Source organism: Poecilia latipinna, unplaced genomic scaffold (genome assembly GCF_001443285.1).
Source record: "Poecilia latipinna isolate Pla-1442-1.1 unplaced genomic scaffold, P_latipinna-1.0 Scaffold213, whole genome shotgun sequence".
NCBI classification, from domain to species: Eukaryota; Metazoa; Chordata; class Actinopteri; order Cyprinodontiformes; family Poeciliidae; genus Poecilia; species Poecilia latipinna.
This window is the reverse complement of record NW_015112829.1, coordinates 60,996-84,619: the sequence shown is the minus strand read 5'-3', so window position 1 is coordinate 84,619 and position 23,624 is coordinate 60,996. Positions and strand designations below refer to the sequence as shown.

Genomic DNA, 23,624 nt, shown 5'->3' with positions numbered 1-23,624 from the left:
TAATTTTTATATTTTAAACAGTAATAAAAAAAATAATTTTTTTTTTTTTTTTTTGGGGGGGGGGGTTACATATTTGTTAAAACTGTCATTGTGTCATGACAGTATAAGACATATAATCTGTGGAAAAAATACTGAGCTCCTCTGCCTTCTCACAGTACTCTCAGTGCCAACAAGAAGTAACCAATCAGAGCACAGAGGCGGGTCTTAGAGCTGTAAATCACAATCTAGTGTTCTGCTATTGATCCCTGTCTTGGTCCCCTCTTGCTCTTTGGTACCGCTACACCTTTTAAATCCCTGTCAGCAAAGTCTGTTGTGAATGCTAAGCTAGTTACCATGCCCACCGATGATGGCAGTTTTCCTGTAACATTGAGTTGTCTCTCCAGACTGCACTAGTAGCTCAGGGAGAAGGTGAAGGAGATCGATCTATTCACAGATTATCCGTCTCATAACACACTGTCACAACATGGTGACAGTTTCAACAAATATGTAAAAAGAAAAAAAACATATCCTTTATAAGAGTTACATACTGCAGCTGCTACATCTTTAAAAGTTAGACAAATCAAAACAAATCTGAGGCAGCCAGAGGTGCCCTTAGACTCCTGAGGTGATAGAAACACCAGCCGTCCGGCTTCCCTACCCTAGCCTCATCTTCCTGCAGACGACCTCCTCGGAAGTGGATGTACTGCGCAAGATCCAAGGAGAATGGCGGTCTTTCCATAACAAGGACGAGCTTTTGATCCAGACAGTACCAGTCCAGCAGGGTGACTGCGGCAAACTTCCCGACTGCTTCCGGGCCGCCTCCGGCCTTCTGCATCAGCACCACCTCCAGGGGGACACAGCCCACCTAAAAAACCCGGACGTCTGGTTTGTATAATGCAAAGTGAAAGATGGATTCTAAGCACGGTGGTGGGTTCCAAACTAGTTCACTCACTCTTAATTCACCTTGCACTCTCTTGCTGTCAGCGTACTTGATGGCCACCTGTTAGACATCAGAATAAGTCTTTATTTCTTCCGTAGGATGTTTGTGTTTAGTCGGAGACGTAGCGTCAAGGACAAAACACAATACCAACCTGTAAGGAGTCGGAAAGGCGCAGGCCAGCATAAACGGAACCGAAGCCTCCTTTTCCAATGAGTCCCAGCTGCTTGTACTTTCTTTCAAAGTCAGCTGTATATTTACAAAGAAGACACTTTTAATAAAGCAATGACTACTGTCAGATAATTATTGTTAATAATGTGCAACAATCAAAGGTAAAGTTGTAGTGTCCGTTGTTTGTTTTCATCTGGGTTTTTCAAGGCTTAGGAACATTTTGCTGATCTTTTTGTTTGATGGAATTTACCATAGACAGGAGGTTGTCATTAGCCTCAGCAGAAACAAAATGGCCGCTTTGACTCTGCATGATCTGTTCCAGAATCACGACCCATATAGCATCAGCTAGCTTGTGCATGTGCTAATATAAATTCTTCCAGGTAAGGTATTTTTCTTTCTTTTATTTAATTTTGTTTTAATTGTAAAAAACAGTGAACAACAGATCACCTCCAAAATACAGGACAACACCGCTTGGGGCGTCCACTGTGACTCCATCTCGCAAAATTTCCCGTTTCCCCAACAATTGAGTTACAGCCCCCTAAACAAGATTTAATATTGTTTCTGTTACTTCTATTGTGATTGATTAAAAGATGGATTTAATCAACACAATGATTTTTTTTACACTTTTTTAGCATTATGTCTTTAAACCAAAATTGCAACTTCAAGGAGACATCACTATGCAAATAGAATTAAAAACTAATGCAATATGATCTGAAAAATATTTTACTTATCATCAAACTTAATTCACTTCAGTGTCCAATTGAAAACTCACAGCGGCATGAACTGAATCACGTCCCCTTTGACACGTTTAACCCACGGATTTTTTTGTAGATCTAGAGTCTTTTTTTTTTTTTTTTTTTTTTTGCAGATTTCTCAATATGTTCATAAAATAAATTGTTGCACTAGTTGTGATTCCTGACTGGAAGACTCCTTCGAAGGTTCGCGCTTTCTACTTCGACAGTAATTCTTAATAGGTCATGTTACGTAAGGAGAGGAGTGCCATCTAGTGTTCGTTAGAACAAATTGCGAACTGAGTCAAAACACGCGAGTAAGAGCGTACCGCACGGGACACTTCAATTTGACTAACATCCCAGCTAATACGGGATAATTGGCGTCCTTTGCTGACTTATAATTATTTCAAAGTATGGACTCACATTCGCTTTTGCGAAGGTCACTGAGTGAGTTGTTGGTGCTATGTACTGGCAGAGAGACCCTTTGTATCTTCTCAGATGGTTCTGCGTTAGTACTGGCTGTCCTCTTCCTCAGCCTATTCAACGACTCTTCATTTGTACCGCCGCTGCTGCTGCTGCTAATCACAATTATGCTGGGCAACAGATTGGTGCTTCTGGGTCTTTTTTCTGGTTCCATTTTAACAGAGCTTCTTTTTCTATTGCTCCATTCCCTGACAAACTTTATGGTCACCTTGTGAGTTTCACCAGCATTGTGGCTGTTGAAGTTGTTCCATCTTACATTCCACAACTTCTTGTTGTCCAACTCAGTGACAACATTAGCCTTTCTATTCCTCCACCCCAATTCGTTCATGTTGCTCCTGTATTCATTGGACAGACTCTTATCTGAAAAAGGAAGGAGTTCATTGGAGAAAATGTTTACTCTCTGTAGCCCAAGAACTTGTAGTTAGATGGGAAGGAGTGTGCTGACACAGCAAAGTCTAAAACCATATAACAAAAATACTTAGAATTATAACAGAAATAAACACTTTGACAAATATTCCTGTATTGTTCAAAAGACATTGTTGAACATAAGTAGGAATCAGTTGATTAGCTGGATCATCAAACATTTTCCTGGAAAATATTTTGGGGTTTTTTTCTTAGAAATAAAGTTTGTCATTTTTTTTAACTGAAATATGGTGTTGAATTTATTATAACAGCTTTCCACTGTTATCAATCACTCAAAACACTTTACACAACATCACCCATTTGCACACACATTCATACACATACTAAGATTGAAAGCCAACTTAAGCGCCTTAAGTTGGAATTGAACCTGCAACCTTCAGATCATGAGAGGACTCCACCACCAAGCTACAGCCTACACAGCTGTAGTATAATATATAGCTGTAATATGATGCTACAAATATCCAAATTAACATATTTATCTTATATACAAGATTTTAAAAAGTATCGTTCTAGTGAATTTAAGGCAAATAAATATATGTATGTGTGTTTGTGTATATATGTATATAATTGAGAATAATATACTGTATTGAGGTTATCACAAATAGCATACTATGAGCCAAATGAAAGTGTAACTGTGTAGGATGATTTCTAAAAATATATATATAAAATGGGCATGTGTATTTGTGCATTAAAATTCAATAGACTGTTTACAATATGAAAATAAAAACTCTGCAAACAGTGATGTTATTTTAGCTAAAGTTCTTCTGCCTCCTGCCACTTACAGGCCCAATGTAAGTACAATAATAATACAAGATAATGATATTACAAATTTTTTTTATCTTCTTAAAACAATCATCTTAACTGCATCAGACAATTCCTTTTGGACGCATTGTGTAGCCAAGATATATGGCAAAAATATGGAACACTGTTTTCAGAAATATATCAAAATTTTAAGGATGTGAGAAATAAACTGCATCCTTTAGCATTCACTGTTTCAGTGGATTGTTGTCTTTTGCCCCACCAACTGTTTTTATCATAACCTATTTGAGATAAATGGAATAGTTACTTTTAATAAATGGAATTTCTTGATGTTCAGATTGTTCTTCCTTTACAAACCTTTTAATCTTACCTTGTTGTTTTCCAGACTTAGAAGCAGACGTCACCATTTTGCTGAAGAAGCTTAAAGGTAGTTTCTGTGTAACATCAAATAACGGCGTCTGTCGGTAGGTGCGGCGTGTACTCGTACACATTGGAGTGAAATCATTACCAATGTTCTAGAGTCATCACAATGAGGAGATGTTCCATTCCAAAGTCGTTGACATTTGAAAATGTACCAAAGTTGAAATTTCGCACTGTTCTGGATCATATTCCAACAATTTATAAAGTACAAGCATCTGTAATAAAATTTGAATCAGCGATCAGGCTGTATTGTTTTATATCTTTTTCTTTCATAATGTGCCTGGAGATTACAATTGTTGTGACTTGGTGCTATGTAAATAAACTGTATTAAACTGAATATTCTGAGGCTAGATACTAGCAAACATAATAAGCTAGTTCACATATTTGTGTAAGCTAGCTTACACAAAGTACTACTTCAAGTTATTTTCTCCTTCAAAGGCTTCTCTGCCGTAGAGAATTATTTAGTAGTGACTGTGTGAGTGATGTTACTGTAGCTAACATCACTCACAGCAGCAGATTCAGCAGTAACTGAATCTGCTACTGTTTCTTAAAAACTTTAGAACTTAATCTTCCAGCTATGATGAAACATACGGGCACAAACCGAATATTCACTAAGACCAAGACCTTTTAGGTTTATTTGGTCTGACCTATAGAAAAAGTTCAGTGGCTGGGTCCAGACCAACATCCTCTTTCACTTCCTATTTTTGGTTTCCAGGAACCCAAAGTTGTATGTCTTGACTACAGTGGTTTAAATTTTTAACAACAGATATGTTGGACTCTTGAAAAAGTATTCACATCTCTTAAATACAAAGACCTCAACAGGACCTGGAGAGATCCACCAACTCAGGTAGAATAATCTGAGGAGAGGAGATGCACTCCACAAATTTGGCCTACATGAAAGTGTAATAAGAACAAAGATAGAATTTCTTACGTAGGAATAAGAAATCCTACTTAAAGTTTCTTTCTGGTTACACTTAAACCAGAAGTTTACATACAGTGAAATAAAAGGCATGCACCTTTTTATCCCATCGTCTGAAGTTAAATCAGACGAAACGCCTCCTATTTAAGGTCAGTTAGAATTACCACAACGATTTCTTTTTTGCTAAATTCCACAGTAATGACAGAATATGTCAGATGTTTTTAAAATCAGACTTTTATATGCATTTGGTCAAGTATTTGGTAGTACTGCCTTTGTATGACTTGAGTCAAACATTTTAGGTTTTCTTCCACTAACTTCTTGCAATAATTTGCTGGAATTCTGACCCATTCCTTAAGGCAGAACCGGTATGACTGGGTCAGGTTTGTACGCACACACCTTTTAAGATCTACCAATAAATTCTCAGGGCTTTGTCTCATTTTGGCCTTCAGAACACCTACAATTTCTCTTTCTAAACTCTTAACATTTGTACTAATAGCAATCACTCCTTGGACATAATGACTAACCTACAAAGTGCCACTAGAACATGAATGTCCAACTTTCAGGCAAACCTCACAGCACAACAATCTGATCTGAAGCATCATCAGTGAAACAAAATGCAATCACACTAATAGTTTTAACACATGCGATCGGTTTCCTTCTGTGCTCTGACTCTCTGTGCTGCCTTTCTGAGGAGATGGAGACCATTAGCAGCAATCAATGAGACTGCTACTTAGTCAGCCTTTACAGAGAGAGAAAAGTGCAGTGAGCAGGCAGAATCGTAGTATTTTGTAAAAAAAAAAAAAAAAAAAAAAGGGAAAGAATGACAAACTGTGGTCATGTCAGGACTGCAGAGATGCAAGTGGCTGCTAAAATTATGATGGGAGTCATTCATGTGGAAATAATCTGTGAGGTGTGATGACAGCACAGAAGATTTAGCTCTGATGACTAAAACAACTATAGGCGCGGCAGGAGCTAGTGTTATTTCAACTTACTTATTGCAAATTACTTCAATGGTGACATATAATAAACACAAATGTTTAAATGTTTAAATTCATACACTCAGAAGAATTTGGTACTGCCACCTCTGGACAATGTCGGCATTGTTAATAATAATTAGTTTTCAGTCAACTAACCTGGCTAACTTCAGGTTAAAAAAATAAATGAATAATTATCAACATTGTTCTCACGATACAAGTGACAAAAGAAAAGGTAAATCACACAATGTGAATTTGGGAAATTAGATTTCTGCGCTAAAAGCAAAACTGTATGAAACAGTTGGTGAAGGCAAATCTTTTTCACAACAAAGTTATCTTCTGCCATAAAATAAATAAATGGAAATAATATTTGTCAATTTAGTTTGCTTTAATTTGAAATTTCACCTTGGGGCCCAACATGAAATTTTGGTTAGGGCCCCCAAAACACTTCGAACCGACTCTGTAACCTGTGTACAATGGCCATAAAAACATAATAGGTTTTATTTAATATAATTTTGCCTTGTCTAATCTCAAGAGAATTTTCGAAATGTATTTATTTGATGTGGTTTTGTCCATCTGAATTTGTTTCATGATAAAAAAAACAAAAACGTTTGAGCTGGAAAAGAAGTAGAAAGCTTTAGATTCCTGTCTCAAAACAAAACTGAGGCCTTGTTTTTGTTTGTTTAACTTTGCCCACCGGTTATGTTTTATTATTTTCAAAGACAAAGAATGTTAAATCTCATTTAAATGCCTGTTCATCCGTTTCAGCTACAAAAAGAAAAATGGTGTATAAAACTTAAAAAATAATTTCTGTTGTTTTCCATAATTTATTATGAAAACATTTAATCACCAAAACATATAACCCTCTCCATTATCTGCTAAACAGTTAAATTCTCACAAATGTTAGTATTCCACCACAGCATAGAATTTCAACATACCAGATAAAAACTGTATATATATTTTTATTTTTAGCATGTAATGTCCTTCGAAATCCATTTTTTGGGGTTGTCAAATATATTATTTGATCTTAAAATTATATTGATTCATAAAAAGAGTGCACTTTAAGCTTCCTGGTACTTTAGTGCATGTCTGTGTTATTATATCTGATTTAAACGCATCATTTCATATGAAATGGAGTCCATTTGTCAGGGCTTTATGTAATTGTTTTTATTGCGACACCCTGGGAGGTTGAACTCGTGGATGACGGATGAATTCCGATAATGAGCAAAATTAAACATAGAAACACGATTTTCACCCCCTTCTGAATGAACCCCGAACTACAGTCTTTCATTCATATAAATTCTAATCAACACCTAAAGATAATCCCCAGAATATCCAACGGAATCCGCAGCCATTGTGGAGGATAAAGCGTTTATAAACAGAGGCACATTGCATATCGTGAGCCAGCCCACTTCCAAGTAGTAGGGTATTCTCGTGGGTTGAACCAATTCACCTCGCGGAACGGGGGGGTACCGGATGAAGAAGCTGCTCGTTTTCTTAAAATTTAAAGAGGAAACTTGTGAAAATGGCGTGTGTTGTGAAATAAACCACGAACATATCGTAGATAAAAATAAAGGAATTAAGAATGGAGAGTGGGTTAGCTTCGTTGTTCGGGGGTAAAAGGGCGGAGATCCCCTCGACATGATGCCACCACTTGGGGCGGCGAGCTATAGAGAAATAGAGCGCTGAAGTCGGATGAACCCACATAAACCGGTCGGACCAAAGCGAGTGATGATGTCTTCCCCGTGCATGTCTTCTCACAACTTCATCCCTTGAAACGTATCCTGTCGGGAAAATTCTGCTGTTACGCTCAGGTGAGATGAGACGTCTCTAAATAGCTTCTCCAGCGTGTAGGAGGGAGGTTGTTGAGGACAAAGGCATCTGAGGATGAGGGTGTGTGTGTGTGTGTGTGCGTGTGAGGCTGAGAGGTGCCAAGTGCACCAGGATGGAGCTGAAGGCCGGGGAATGATGAAACATCTCACATGGATGTCAAGAAGCGCGCGCAGCTCTAATTTATGCCAATTCGGAACAAATTGTGCCGGAGTGGATAAAAAATACGGCATCACGATGTCTTATATTTATATTACTATTAATTTAAAAAAAAAACTGTCTTTTTCTGACCACATTTCTTTGCTGTTAGGTTAAAAATAAGGAAGAAATTGGGCGTTTTTATTAACATTTTTCTTCTTCGTGTGTTGAATTCTTACCTTAAACCCTATTTGTTTGCTTAGCTAGCGTTTTAACATCCTGGTTCTGTTATTTAATATATCTTCTCCGCTCCCATTTTTTGGCTGCTTTAGATCACCGGCTCCTTTTTGCTCCTCATTCAACAGCTAATCTGAAAGCGCTAATCTAATCAGCATTTAATCCTGCGGTAGGTAGGCGGGAAGCGTGCTCTCCTCAGGAGGACCCCCCATGACATTTTATTTAGAAGAAGCTTGAAACGGGTGGAAATAAACGGACGTGTATTAATGAGCAGAAGTGGCGGCATTTTCGCTAGCTGGACTGGAGCAGACAGGGAGGCTGCGCACCTTGCCCGCGCGTGGATGGCTGCCTGGACGGGGCTGTCCACACCCTGGAAGGCTCTCTTAGTCTGCAATGGTCGTAAATTACGGTCGTTCGGAGAAATGGGAAAAGTGGAGAGAAAAAATCGGAGAAGGGGTTTTCTTCATCAAATGTCTTAAAATAGTTTGGGGTTTGGATGCAGCTTCGCCTCCTCAAATATTCAGGAGGCTGAAAACGTGAGAACTCCACCTGTCCCAGTCCGATTCGCTTCCAGGCCTTGAGTTTCTCAGAACAGTGACGAAAAGAATAACATGATCCCCATTCATTGATGCCCATGCCAGCCATGTGATTCCCATGTGAGGGCATAAGGCTGCATCTTTTATATCTCACTCTTAGATTAATGCTTCAGTTATGATCATCTTCATTTAAAAAAATAGATTTTTGTAACACACAACATGACCTAATTTATTTTTATATGAACAGAAAAGCTACAATTATTTCTATTGCTGCTAAATTAATACTGTTTATTACACTTCAAGTAATGTTTTCTATTGCATTACGGTTTTGATACATAGGCTTGAGAATTATAAAATTAATTTAAGTTGTGCTTTCACATGCCTACAGGGCAATATCATATCTGTTAGCCATTTTGATTTCTATTGAGTAGCATAAGTATAACAAATTGCTATTTAGCTTAGTTATTAGTCAGGCTGTTTGCATATGTGCAGTCAGCTACTTTAACAGACCTACAGCATTAGCTTAATAAGAGAGATAGTTAGCACTCTTTTCCCTTAAGCACTTTGTCTTTAGTGATCTTATAATGAAATCTGAAATTGTTTGTTTTTTTCTAATGCACACTGGGTAAAAATTCTACATACATGATCAAAAATTCACATGGAATCAAATACTTATCTTGATGTCCCACAGCAAGTTGCAGCCACCGGCTACTACTTGGCTACTTTCTTGTAGCCACCAGCATGCTTCTGATATAATTTTAACTGGAAACTTTTACAAATTCTTCTCATCAGAAATAGTGGGCCTCAATTAAATTGGTTGCTTTTTTGACATTTATCTGGATTTTAAAACATAGACAAAATTTTCAATACAGTTAAGGTCAGAGCTCAGAGGTTATCCAGGTGCTTAATGTTAGCTTGCTTTATCCATTCTAAAAACAGTTTTATTTTTTAAACTCTCCAGATGTTAATTTGAACTAAGTTGAAGAACTTGAGGCCTCCTTCATTTTGTCATCCACTCTCGCTGCGCAGATAGTTTAGCGCTTCTAGGTTGAAAAGTTTCACCTTGACTCCTCCAAACATTCTTGTAATGTATGATTAGCCTGGCCATTGCCTTCAAACATAATTCCGCTTGATTCTCATCTCTCTTCAGTGTCCAGTCTGGGACTTCACCTATTTACCTCAATTTCTTTGGTAGAATTTCAACCGGGCCACTCAGTGAACAAAGATTTTCTTCACTTCTTCTAGGATGGTAGCTTGCCTATGGTTCTAGTTTGGCAATGGGAGCGGAGGAAGATGGATGCTGTACATCCATCCATCCATCCATCCATCCATCCATCCATTTTCTTTACACCCTTGTCCCTTAGCGGGGTCGGGAGGGGTGCTGGTGCCTATCTCCAGCTAACGTTCCAGGCGAGAGGCGGGGTACACCCTGGACAGGTCGCCAGTCTGTCGCAGGGCAACACAGAGACACACAGGACAAACAACCATGCACACACGCACTCACACCTAGAGACAATTTGGAGAGGCCAATTAATCTGACAGTCATGTTTTTGGACTGTGGGAGGAAACCGGAGTACCTGGAGAAAACCCATGCATGCATAGGGAGAACATGCAAACTCCATGCAGACTGGGGCCGGGAATCGAACCCAGAACCGTCTTGCTGCAAGGCAACGGCTCTACCAACGCATCCAAATGTTGAGTAATTAAAGGTCGAGCAAGAAGAATGTTTAAGACATTTTATTGATGGCGTTGATATTGAATGATTATTTACAGTGCACAAAACCTTTGGTAAACTTCATAGTGTGGCTTTCTTCACTGTCGAGCTGGAATGCTAAGTATGTCAAAGTCAAAGATTAGCAACCAATCGTTTGTCAGTACGTGACCTTCGTTATGCAATAAAGTGTAAAACAAGGGGCTGGTTTTTACCAGGCTTATGTATGATAGACTTGACTTGGTGGATCTTGCAATGTTCTTGAACAACCTGACCAAGAATTCCTTTAATTAGATATTACGATTTGAGTCTGACGAGGAATCCAAATCAGGCTTGGAGATTTGTGCTAGACAACCAACCAATGGTAGAAGTACAGACGTCAAAGGAATGAGTGCTGTATTTTCACTGTTATATATACTGTTCATACTGGGGGTTTTTTTCTGCTCCACAGACATTTGGTGATAATGAAGAAATAAAGCACTTACTAACCACTCAACCTTCACAGACTTTTTGAATCCCCCTGGGTCGTTGGACGCCCACCCTCCCCTTGAACTCAGAGTTCTTCACAAGGTGACTCTCACTGGCTGCAGGCACCGCCGTTAAAATCCACCCTCCAAGACTTTAAAAAAAGAAACAACAAAAAAGACGTTCCACCCTCCCTGCCCGTGTTTGCTTTATCAAATGCCCAAAAACAGCAAGGCCGTCAAGAGAGAGCTTGACGACGATGTCACGGAGTCTGTCAGGGACCTGCTTTCCAATGAGGACGCCTGCGATGATTCCTTCAAGAAGAGCTCGCTGATTGTCGACAGCCCCGAAGGCGAAGGCAAGGAGTGCGATGTGGAGGAAGGGGCCTCGGACAGCGAGGAGGAGGAGCGCCCGGCCTGGAACAGCAAGCTTCAGTACATCCTGGCCCAGGTTGGCTTCTCTGTAGGCCTGGGCAACGTGTGGCGGTTCCCCTACCTGTGCCAGAAGAACGGAGGCGGTGAGTTACTCTCAGCAGGCCTCGTTTACAGTTTTACTGTGGGCAGTTATAGCTTCCTCCCACTCAGACTGAACAGCAATAATAGAAACACATTATAAACTTAACAACTGAGAGGTAATATTTGTTCACAGCTGGAAAATATTTGAAAATAAGTTTATTATATGAAACATTGACTGTGTTATGGCCCCTGATTGTGCACCGTTCCTTCACACATTTATCTGTCCCTTAGCTATGCTTTAATGTTGACTCAGGCTCACTACCCACTTCTACACATGTAAACCTTGCATTAGATAACAGGGTGTCTGGCTGTGTATCCTTAAAAAGTCTTAAATTCATGTATCTAAAATTAAGGCCATAAAATGTCTTGATTTAAAAAAAAAAAGTAATTTGTCGTTAAAAATGTTGTTCACGGGTCTTGTTCACGGGCAAACTAGTTGCTAATATACCTTTGCTAGCAAGCCAGCAAGCGATTTGCACCTATAATGGGTAAGTGCAAATTAAAAATATATATACTTGGCATTATGTGGGATAAGGCTGTAGAGTGTGAAAAGCACAAATCTGTTGTCAAAAGCCACAAACAGACTCCAGAATGTCACAGTTTTGATGTGGTGGAGCTAAAGCTCTCAAGAAATGGTCACCACTGATATCACATTAGCACTAATCCAGCAGAGCAGCATTTGGTGGACATGAAGCTTAGTGGATTTTAGACACAGTCAAGCACTAGTCAGAATGGTCTGGAAAAAAGTCTTAAAAAGTCTTAAATTAGGTGAAACCTGCACAAACCCTAGATAAAATGTTCCTAATTCTTTGCATCTTCTCTATCGTCCTTGCATGCCTCCCTGTCTGAGATTTACCAAAGTAAAAGTATTGTTTTATTATTTTCATCAATCCTTTTGCTTATACAGGAAAATCTCTTGAGACTCATTGTCTCATTTACAAGAGACTTGTTACATACATCATCAGCAAATGTGTGTGACATGAAATGTTTGCGGTTGCTTTGAAAAGGCCGAAGTCCAACTTACATGTTACTTCAGCTGACTTCATGCACACATCAAGCATGTGTGGCTTTAGAAGTAGAAGGTTCTCAGTTGGAAAATCATCTTTGATTAGAAAATAATGGTGTTGAACTGAAGCCACATGTCTCCACCAAAATCCAGCTGGGAAATATAATGATGAGTAAGTATAATGTAAGTCAGACAACAGCTTAGCTAAATTAGACTCTTAAAGGTGTTATTTGGGACCAGTGGTAAGTCTGTGGTTATTGCCTGTTTACAGGATGGCTAATGCAAAAGGTTCAAACATGACACTGTCTTGTTGGTTTTCTAGCTTGTTGCTCGCAAATATGTTGATTTTTATGATCGGGCAGCGGTTTTGTAAAACAGCAGTAGTGAATGGAAGCAGCTGAAAGTATCAATTTTCATCAGATGATCAGTTTGTGTTTTTACTCAAACTCATTTAAAAGACAAAACCTGTTATTGTTAGGCCTGTCACAATTGCACATTTTGATGGACAATAAATTTTCCCAGACGTTATTGCAGTAAACAACAACATTGACTATTTTCAAGTAACAAAATGGTAATGGCACAATAATGCAAACTCTCAAAGATCAACAAAATTTAATTTGTAACAAACATTTAACACTGGAACTGGAAGACTTTTTAAATATCCAAAATAAATAAAACAGCAAATACTGAAGTCTCTGTAGACAATTTGCCCTTTGAAAAAGGGAATAGTGGAAACCAGTGCACCAGACTGAAGCTTTTTTGACATCTGGTCTTTGGTATAAAGACATAGAGACACAAGAAAAACAAACATGCAAATGGAAACGGTCGAGTTTGTTTTCATTTATGATGCAATTAATTGATTTATTACGTATTCCGACAGTCTTAGTTTGAACTCAGAACAGTATTATTGCTATCGAAACGTTAGTCTGATGACAATCTGTCATATCTTAAAACAACATGTTTGGCCCTAAATAGTCACTTGAAGCTAATCTGAAATATATCAATTGGCAACTTTATTTGTGGGGGGAAAAAACCCAATAAGGCAATAAGTTGCTTTATCTTAAAACTTTATTGTCGCCGCTGATCACTACATCAGTAGTTTCTGTGAGATCTGTCAACTCTGTTGAATAAACTGTTGTGTCCAAATTTTCTAAGGCATTTAAATAGGCGCAAGTCATCAACAGCCTTTTTTCAGTCTGGTTTTCACACCAGATGTACAAAATGTTCCCACAAACTACGAAGAGCGCAAGAGGCTGTCAGACTCTGCTGGAGCTTAAGAGAAATAAACCAAGAACAAACATGTTCACCTCATCGCAGCTTGTGTTTTTATTCCTGTGTGCTAGCCTTCTGTGAGAGGTACACTTTTGTTTTTTCTTTATTAAATGTATTCCAACTCCAAACCCATGAAAAGATCATGCATCTCTTTTGTAATAACACCATTCTTGCTCTGTGTTTACAATCAGTGCTGCACAATCTTGTTCGGTATTAAAATTAATCTCTGACTGAGGAAGTGTACTACAGCATATCTACTATATCTTTTCAAGATATATCAGCTAAGTCCATATTATTAACCACTACTCTGTCCTGACAAGACAGCCTGCTTACTTTTTGACTAATAAGTGTCACATGACCTCCTGAGAACCAACATGCCATAATAACCTCTCTGTGAACTCGTTTGGAAATCAGCCGTGTTTGTCTAACAGTAACCACACGGGAACACGGTGGTATCAGGAACACGTTAGGCGTTCTGAGGATGCTCTGGTGATAATACCCTACATGTATGTGTCCTAGAAAGGTGGGAACAAGCTGCAGGTGCTTCCCACCCGGAGATTATATAAAGCTGTCGCCTGCTTGATGAAAGCAGATTAAATGCAACTGAGATGGACGGGTTCGTCTGGGAGGAGACCGACTCTCAATCTGGGTGTGTTATTGTTGAGAAATGATGAGTTGTCGGTGAGCTTTCCACACCAAGAGAACAACAGTTACTAATATAGTCGAATAAGATTCCTGTTACACTCTATACATAGTCATATGAAAAAGGAAAACTTCTCACACATTTGAACATATAGAAATTTACTATTGGGTTTAACGATGCAGAAAATTTCAATATAAAAAAATAAGAACGGAATTTATTTATTTATTTTTTTAATAAAAAAAGGTATTTTATTCCTTTTAAAAATGGTGATTTGCGTCACTAACCTGAAAACTAGGGCTCCATTAAATCAAGTTTAATTTTATTGTTTGTAGGCAGCCTCATCACGTTTTTTCCCCATAATAGACCAAATTAGACTTATTCAGCTCCTCATGCTGATGAGGAGCTGAATATTTTGTTTGGTGATGTAATTTTTTCAGAACTATACACTGATGGAATGCAAAATCCAATAAGGTTTGTTTTGGTAACAAATGCACCAACAGCAAGACATCACTTTGATCAAATAGGACAGAGCATTAGTCTACTGAAAAGCTTAATATACCACTTATTCCATCTATAAAACCTCAATGTAATCAATAATAATTCTGGGACTTCCAGTGGTCATTGGGCCGGAGGCAGGGTACATCCTGGACAATTTGCCAAATGTTTTTAGTTCAGGTTCGGTGCATCTTTCTGCCTCTGCTTCTCTGTCATGTTTTCAGGCCTGCTTTAAACAACTCCTTGAACTTTGCTGTGTTCATCTATAATTTGATTAAAATGGCAGATCTGGGGCTTGGAGCAGGTCCCTGTGAGTGTCCTTCTACTCCTATTTCACTCAGGACCTTAGTGAGTTATTAACAATGTTTTAAGAGAGCTCCTTACCTCTGCCTCCCTCCCATTGCAGGGGAATTGGATGGTTAACACTTGGTTCAAAGGTTGAGGGTATACTGAGAAAAAAACTGCATGGTATTGCTTTCTATTTACAGTCTAACCATATCCAAGCTAGCTTGCTAAAAGCTAAGAAGGAGCAACAGTTGAAACTTTAAGAGTAGATATATATATTTTATTAGTTCTTTAATAAAGTTTAGCAAAGAAAATTGTTGGATGGATATGATTTATGAAGTATTTTTAATTTTTTTGTATCCATTTAATCATGTTCTTACATATTGTGCCTACGGCATGTATGGAAGCTAGCTTGCTAAAAGCTAAGATAGGAGAGACATTTGGAACTTTAAGAGTAGATACATGTTATATCTTTTCCTAGCTGTTTAATACTTTTTAGCCAAGAAAGTATTTAAATGTGAACAATAAACTAATTGTTCACATTTATTGTTTATTTACAACACATGATTCAATTTTAAAAGAGAACACATTAAAATTTTGCTTTGAGGCTCAAGAACTGTAAAATAATTCAAAAGGACTGGTGGTTTATTCCAGGAATGAAGTAGAAAATTACGATCAAAACAGAACACAGCCGTATAGACCGTTGACTTTGTTGGAAGCTGTTGAGTTTCTTTTACGAGAACAATAGAAACCAGACAGTTTCCCCTCCAAGAATCAGTTGTATGTGAGCAAACCAGAATTAGCCGTTTTGATATTAAAAGCAGGTCGAACATAGCACATCCTAACAACAACACATAGAAGGGACACTCATGCTGATTTTCCTTTGTATTGCCACTCCCACCCAGGTCAAATCTGGGTGGGACAGCGGAACTCAGGAAGCAATTTTCAATAAACGCCCGGCCATATGGAACAATAAGATCTGTTGAAACAGACATAATACCACCAACCCACCAGAGTTCACATCTGTTGTTGTGGTTTGTCTACAAGACATGACGGGGCGGCTGTGGCTCAGCAGGAGAGAAGCTGAGTTTGCTTCCAGACCCCCAACCTGCAGTCCCCTGAAATCCAGTCTGATTCTATCTGCAAATTGCTGTGTGAATATGTGACTTTTAACACTTTGAGGGGTCAGTCAGACTAGAACAAGCTTAACCCAACAGAATGTTTGATAGACAACTACAGTATACAATGCTGAGAAAAAGTATTTGCTCCGTAGAAAATGGTGTCTCTAAATGTTTCAAATCATCAAATTAATTTGGATATAGTCCTTTGGGATTTTGTGCAATAGAGCAGAATTTGTTTTTACATTCTAAACTATGGCAATTTGTCCAGGACCCAAAGAGGTAAATCCACCACAAACCATCACACTACCACTTTGTTTGGCTGTAAGTAGCTGCATTTCCATCATCCATAAAATTGTGTAAAATCTTAATGCCACCTTTGGCATTAAGATGTACGGCCCAAATCAAAAACTGTCAATGGACATTTGGCTCATTTGTTGGTTTTATCCATCCATAGAATATTTTCCCAAAAGACTTGGTGCTTATGTAGATGTTTTTTTGGTAAATGTCAGATGATTCTTTCCGTTTCTCTGGTCGGTTGTGTTTTGGCTTTGGAACTCTCAAGTAGATGCTTTTTCACTTGGTCTCATACAAGCACAACGACCTTAACAAGGTTAAAGGGAAGGAACCTCACTACATTATCTAGTTTCCCCTGATTTGAGAGGAAAAGAGACAATATCTGATCTAAAAGCTCGCTGACTCTCTAAATCCCTCTAAAGTTGTGGTTTCCAATCTACACCTGCAAGAGCTCTGCCTTTACAGATATGACTCTTTTTATCTTTCTTTACCACACCATTAAGGCCTGCTCTGATGTTGGTAAATCAGCCTCAACTCGTAAACTTATAATGCAGTTGTAGTCCAGGCTAATTTAAGACTTCGGCGTCTTTTATAGCTTCCAGAATAGTTTGGCTGCACCACACATCACAAGGGAGATGAAAACCCCCCAGATGTTTAGAAAGAGCACCGTGTGTCAGTCGCCCCATGTGCATTATTGCTTCGAGGAAATGAAACCTCCTGATGTCACGGTTATCTGATGTAACGGCTTCCTGCCCTTGCGTTTTGCTTCATCAAGCACGCTATGCGCTCTGTTTTGATTGACAGGAGCGTACCTGGTGCCCTATCTGATCCTCCTCATTCTGATTGGCATCCCGCTGTTCTTCCTGGAGCTCGCCGTGGGCCAGCGTATCCGCAGGGGCAGCATCGGCGTGTGGAACTACATCAGCCCTCGGCTGGGGGGCATCGGCTTTGCCAGCTGCGTGGTGAGTCAGACGCCGGGAAGTTTTCTGTTCCGCACTCACAAAGTGAAAGCTGACCCCTAAAAAAAACCAACATTGATCTTTCTGATGCAATGCCTCTGTGAGGTGTCAAGTAGTGTAAAGCATTAAAGGTCAAAGTGTTACGTAGTAGAGCTAAATGTTTTTCTTAAAAACATTTTACACAAGAAATTGATTCATACAAAAAATCAGTTTATTTCAGTTATTTAGTCTTTGAATCAGAACAGAAGGAGGCTTATTCTTTACAAGAAATCTGCAAGTCTTTTTGAGAAAATAATACATTTTGTATTTAAAGGCCAACGTACAATCATTCATTTTAGGTAATAAAATTAACTCTTAAAACTTAAAAGAAAATTGTATAATAATACATTATTTCACTTTTTAAAAACAGGAAAAGAGATACTTCTGCTGTTAAAATAAATTACTATGCCAGTTGTATTTTATATATTTAATTCTTAAAATGTATTTATTTTGATGCACGGATTTAAAAAAAAAACAACAGATTTAGTATAATTTATGATGCACATTATACATTTTACCATTTACATCTTTTTCAGTTAGAAGACATGTTGCATTAATCAGGGTGATGGTTATTTGTTTCTACAGTGTTATTTATGTTTCATAAGCTGAAATATTTACAAACAACCAAGTCTCAAATAACATGACAGAAGGTTTTAGTGGCTTTGAAACGTTGGTTAACCTTGATACCGGTAAGCAGATTATGCCTCATTTATTTGTTTGCTTGCAGGTGTGCTTCTTTGTGGCTCTCTACTACAATGTCATCATCAGCTGGAGTCTGTTCTACTTCTCCCAGTCCTTCCAGCAGCCGCTGCCATGGCATGAATGTCCACTTGTCAAGAACAAGACCAGTACATGTAAGACACCAGCAACATGTAACATTGGGCAGGGGGACGGGGGGGGGGGGTTCTCTTAAACTAGATAACTAATGTCTAACTAAATATCTTTCTGGAATATCTTCTGTTTGGCTCCACAGTGTTGGGCGATATGATGAAAATGTTTTATTACAATATTATGATCATAGTGTTATGATTTTCTACAAGCATTGCTCTGAAAGAATGAAAACATATTTATGTTTATAAAGTAAATATTTTACTTTATTTAAAAAATAAAATATTCAAATTAGTTTGTACAATTTTCTCAGTTTTTGTCTGGCACAGTTGATATTAATGTTTCAAACTAATTTGCCTCACAAAAAACAATCGATTTTAACTTCAGTTTCATTTTTGCTTGATTGAAAATTTGGTATCAGGGTTTTGTTTTGTTCTCTAATTCATTAAAGTTATCAATTTAACCTCAACATCAATATTACTATTATTATCATTCATCACTCTGTTACCAACTCACTCAGAATGTATTGAATAACATCGTTCAGGGATAAATTACAGCCTGAACACACAATGCACCAGCATTGAGACATCTGACGATTCTGTTAGCTGCTTTAATTAGCTTTATGCTATCAGAAGTGTTCATATGTGGTTAGGGTTCTTATTGTGAATGTTGCTGTATTTACAAGGTAAATTGAGGCATTACTTGTAAAGAGTTAAACAGAGGAACTAGACCATAATTACAATACGTAGTTCACACGTCTATATCAGTAACTAACAAACCAACTTGTGTGACTGACCATCCATGCATCTTGCTGGGGTTTTTTCCTTCCACGTCTCTTGGTGCAGAAATGACTCTTGCCGTTCTCTGAACCTGACTGTTGTTTGGTTTGAACCACAGATGTGGTGCCAGAGTGTGAGAAGAGCTCGGCCACCACCTATTACTGGTACCGTGAGGCCCTGGACATTTCCAACAGCATCTCTGAGGGCGGAGGACTCAACTGGAAGATGACAGTGTGCCTGCTGGCCGCCTGGTCCATGGTGTGCCTCGCCATGATCAAGGGTATCCAGTCTTCAGGGAAGGTGTGGAGCCCTACTATTACTTCCAAGTTAAATATAGACATTTAGTGACACCTTTTTCTGAGAAGTAGAGGAACTGATGTGAGAATGGTTTCCAAGAGCAACTTAGTAGAGCAGAGAAAATTGCTTACTACAGCTGCCCTACAATCCTGCTAATTTGGCTCAGTTAACTTCTCAATCTGAAAGTGCTAATACAAAAAGTCTTCTTTTGCATTGTCAGTCTTCCCCGGTATAATTAGCTCACTTTAGCTCAATCGAAAGGGTCTAAAGTGACCGATTAGATGTGACTTCATAAATCTTTCTCATGAAAGGTTTCTTAAACTGCGTATGATCTTTAAAGGACTTCTTGCTTCAGCTTAGTATAACAAAGCATCTGGAGGGATTAGCCCCACCAGCTAAAGGTTGCTCTCCCCGCTCGTCATCTCCTCCGTACATCGTGATCTTAATTGTTGCAAAGTTTCTCCAGTCATATGACCAGCATTAACCGTGTTCCTCTGAGTTCAAAGTCAGGCCTGTGCTTCTGGCTTTAATCTTTTATGGATACATTTTGATGCAGGATGTTGATTAACTTTGAACCGCAAGAGTGTGCGGCTGAAATGAGCACAGTTCACTTAATGTCTTGGTCTTTAAAAGACCATGTTCTGGTTGAAGGTTTTAAGCAGGTTGTTTGACTGACCTTGGTGATCTTTTTGAATGTTGCTTGTAGGTTTTTTTTTTTTTTTTGCTGAAGGTTTTATTGGCTCTAGTGGCCTTTATTTGATAGTGAATTGACAGGAAAGTGGGTAATGAGAGAAGGGGAAGACATGCAGCAAAGGTCACCAAGCTGGGAATTGAACCTGCAACTGCCAAACTGAGGCCTTTTTATGTAGGTTTTGCTTAACCCCTGCACCACCACAGCACCCCGCTTGACTTCCACAGAAGACAGTGTCAAAAGATAACGTATGCAAAGCTGCGAAGCATCTCTGAAAGCTCTGTCAGAGAGTTATGTAGGCGGAAGTTAGACTTCCCAAAGTGAACTGGACAGGATGCAACACACCAGAGACAGAGGACACGCTGCTAAAAGCTAAACCAGATTTCCTACTTTCCATCTGGACATAAGCTGTTCCTCGAATCTCCCGACCTCTAGTCAGCCTCTTCAGAAGTGGAGTGGCTGAAACTTTCATTGCCATCAGAAATATAAAGTCTTCGTGGTCTCTGGTTCCATCTGGTTTTAAAAAATCTCCACTTTGGAAAGCAATAAAAAAAAAAACAGTCAGCTACATTATAATACAAAAGAAAATAGGAATACCCCTTAGTGGTGGAGTTCCAGGTGTAGGCAAAGTGGAAATATATCAATTCACATAAGGATACGGGACAGTAGAATAATAATAAATCTGAACAAATCTACTCTGGATATTTTATGAAGCGGATATTTTTTCGTCTGTTCTTGAAAAGACAAGAACTGTGTTTACACCGTCTTTGTGATTCTAACTCATGATCCTGTAATAATTCTGAGAGAGATGGAGGAAGTTCAAATCATCTCTTTCATCGATCATAATGGGCAAAGATCATATCCCCTAGTCCAACGTCTCTCTGCCCGGGTTTCTACCCACACGACCGGATGGAAATTTGAAGAGAAACGACAAAAGCAAACGAGGTAGATTAGCTGTTTGCCTACAACTTTATACTGCTGTGGAATATTCTTGACACAGTTCAACTTTTCTCAATTATACCACTTCTAGGAGCTTATATTGGAAATTTAACGGAAGCAGAGTTGGGGACAAACCAAACAGATGTGGACAAAAACCAACAAAACAGCTATTTTGTTTTGTTTGTTTTTTACTGGAATAACCTCTGAATATCCAGTCTACTACACCTGTTTTTAAACAGAGACAAACTTTTTGAATGTATTTTAAAAATCTGTTTTTCCAAACCAAAACATATCCACACCACTGTGCAAGGCGTTTTCTTCCAGAGAGTTTTCCTGATCCGGTTATCTTACAAACGATTCTGCTCCCTGTGCTACAAAAGAATAGGAATAGAAATGCTCACACTTACCCAGCTTACACAAAAGCCTTGCCCAAAGAATTTCTGAGCCAAAAACAGTGTTTCTGTATCGTGTGTGTATGTGTGAGTGTGGGCGTGAAAAGGGATCAGACCATTTGGTTACCATGGCAATGCGCGCCTTTTTGGCTTGGTTTAATTGCCAGGGGTTTGGAAAAAAATAAATGGCCTTGTGGTGGTGATGGTGGATTTTGTCTACAATGTGATGTACTGGAGAACATAATCTGTAACTTTATGGATTAGGACAGATTATTAGACACATTAGACTTTAAAGTATCACACACTTCCACAGTGTGTAATGAAAATGTTTACACATCACCGTGGAAAATCTTTGCGTTTGCACCTGCGTGTAAAGATAACAGTGGGATTTCCCAAAACTTGACCTTTTTGCAGGATTCAGCTGGTTGTAATCCTGAAGAGTACAGGTCTCTTCTTTACAAAACACAAAGTCGAGGATCTGAAGCCTAAAACTGTTTGGCTTTAGGACAAGTCTGATCAAGGAAGGTTTGAGACAAAAACACAGCCCTGAAGCCCAGAGTGCTTGTCCAAAGACAAGTCCTGATGAGAACAGCAGCTGGGAAAAAGTGAAGAAAACAAAGAAATTTCTCAAATTGGACTTTTGACTTCATGTTGGTTCAGATTTTATTTTGAAACCGATTTTGCTTTTGTGTTGCTTTGAATAATCTTGAGTAAGAAAGCATGCATTATCATTAGCCTTACCCAAAGAACTGAAAAAGGTCAGTAGAACTTTGCGCCATACCTAAAGAGAACTCATTTGAGACATGGCACAGCCTCCTTCAGAATTACATATGGACCACCAAGCAGCAGACATAATGTTTCTGATTCACCTAACCATGCCTATGACTCAACCACAAACCACCTCAGAGAGTCTGCAGCCGCGCCCTCACAGCCCATCCTGTAAATCCATGTGTCACCGTGTCTTGGGCGGATGACTCAGGTCTTTTATCCCGCTCTCCGTCTTTGAAGCTCACCTTGTCTTATCAAACAAGCCCATTGGTTAATGATGGGTTTTGCATCTGGGTCAACAAGAGCCACAAAAGAAAATTCCACAGACTGCAGAAAAATTTGGATGCAAATCTCTCAATTACAAAAACAAAAGAAGCTATTGCCAACTTCCACAATGATCCTACATCCAGCCCAAGAGACAAAATGATATATACACTACATTATCTGCCTTTCCTGCTATTCTTTTGTTACTTTACAATGCACAGTTTGATAAGCACAAAAATCAGATTGGCATACATATTATGGGAAAAAAAATACTGGATACTTATGACGCTGTTGCAGAATAAACAAAACTGTGACTCAAATTACCGGAACAACCCAATCTTAATCTCACTTAATCTATCAACGATTCGCTCACCTGCCATGTGTCATCCTTGAAACTAAAAGTAAGTATAATTTTCTGACTAATTCAGGTATTCTGTACCTGAAGATGTTGAGGAGTCCTTAGAGCAGTGGTTCCCAAACTTTTTTCTTCTGCGCCCCCCCCTATAGATTACAAATGGCTGTCTGGTTGAAATGACGCTTGTGAGGAGGGGGGGGGGCTTTTTTGGGGGCAAAATGAATGTACGTAGCTGAAAATAGACACCAACATCGGTAGCTGATAAGGTACTTGTTAAGCTTAAGGTTCTGTATTGATATTAGCTAGTCATCTTTTAGCTAACATTGCATCCAACAGCTTTACTCAACTCAGTCGGTTAGTTTGGAGGGATAAACTGTGAAAAGTGAAAAGTTCTTTGTGTTTTGCTGGTTTGCTGCCGTGATTCTAACACAAACCTACGTAGCTCCACAGCAGCAGCAGGTCTCCTTCACAGGTGGAAACCCAGCGCGAGCGTCGTAGCGCTCACGTTGCGTTTAAAGGCGGCTCGGATAAACAGGTTACCACATGTCAACAACGGATTAAACAGTTTTAACTGCTGATAAAAGTGACAGAGGACACAAATATGGGAAGTGTGGAAGCCTCTACTGTATCAAATTGACAGTTATAACAGAGAGTTGGCCATTCTAAGGTAAAACCCCAGCGCATACAATGTTCATGTTTTTTTGGGGGGTTTTTTTCATCCAGACGGCTTCCCGCGGCCCTCCCACCCCCCTGCAATGACACGGCGCCCCCCCTAGGGGGCGCGCCCCACAGTTTGGGAACCTCTGCCTTAGAGAATCATGACCAGAACATAAGAAGATCATTAATTTACAAAAAAAAGTCAAATAAAATTTTAAAAGAGACTGTAGAAGTATGGCTTCCACACTCTTGATCCCCACACACAAGCCCCATTTCCCAAAGAAGCGCGCCCAAAGCTCTATTATAAAACAA

General features: G+C 39.0%; 2 protein-coding genes and 1 long non-coding RNA gene across 3 annotated transcripts in view; 1 reads left to right on the top strand and 2 right to left on the bottom strand.

Moving 5' to 3' along the window:
- The window catches only part of LOC106946929 (serine/threonine-protein kinase pim-1-like), an 8,822-nt gene extending 4,861 nt beyond the window's left edge, over nucleotides 1-3,961 (bottom strand). Inside the window, exons 1-5 of the mRNA XM_015031623.1 lie at nucleotides 3,854-3,961; nucleotides 2,242-2,661; nucleotides 1,071-1,165; nucleotides 932-979; nucleotides 638-844 (exon numbers count right to left, since the gene is read on the bottom strand). Of these exons, the coding sequence (XP_014887109.1) occupies nucleotides 638-844; nucleotides 932-979; nucleotides 1,071-1,165; nucleotides 2,242-2,661; nucleotides 3,854-3,890 (807 nt within the window). The 5' untranslated portion in view covers nucleotides 3,891-3,961. The remainder of the gene's footprint in view (nucleotides 1-637; nucleotides 845-931; nucleotides 980-1,070; nucleotides 1,166-2,241; nucleotides 2,662-3,853) is intronic.
- A 3,509-nt stretch (nucleotides 3,962-7,470) lies between these two features.
- The window catches only part of slc6a15 (solute carrier family 6 member 15), a 27,749-nt gene continuing 11,595 nt past the window's right edge, over nucleotides 7,471-23,624 (top strand). The window contains exons 1-5 of the mRNA XM_015031626.1: nucleotides 7,471-7,610; nucleotides 10,700-11,230; nucleotides 17,149-17,306; nucleotides 18,070-18,196; nucleotides 19,068-19,249. Of these exons, the coding sequence (XP_014887112.1) occupies nucleotides 10,930-11,230; nucleotides 17,149-17,306; nucleotides 18,070-18,196; nucleotides 19,068-19,249 (768 nt within the window). The 5' untranslated portion in view covers nucleotides 7,471-7,610; nucleotides 10,700-10,929. The remainder of the gene's footprint in view (nucleotides 7,611-10,699; nucleotides 11,231-17,148; nucleotides 17,307-18,069; nucleotides 18,197-19,067; nucleotides 19,250-23,624) is intronic.
- LOC106946932 (uncharacterized) lies at nucleotides 7,693-10,692 on the bottom strand. Its single transcript, XR_001424877.1, has 2 exons — nucleotides 10,218-10,692; nucleotides 7,693-9,837 (listed from the first exon to the last, which is right to left on the bottom strand). It is a non-coding gene; the product is annotated as an uncharacterized LOC106946932 (long non-coding RNA).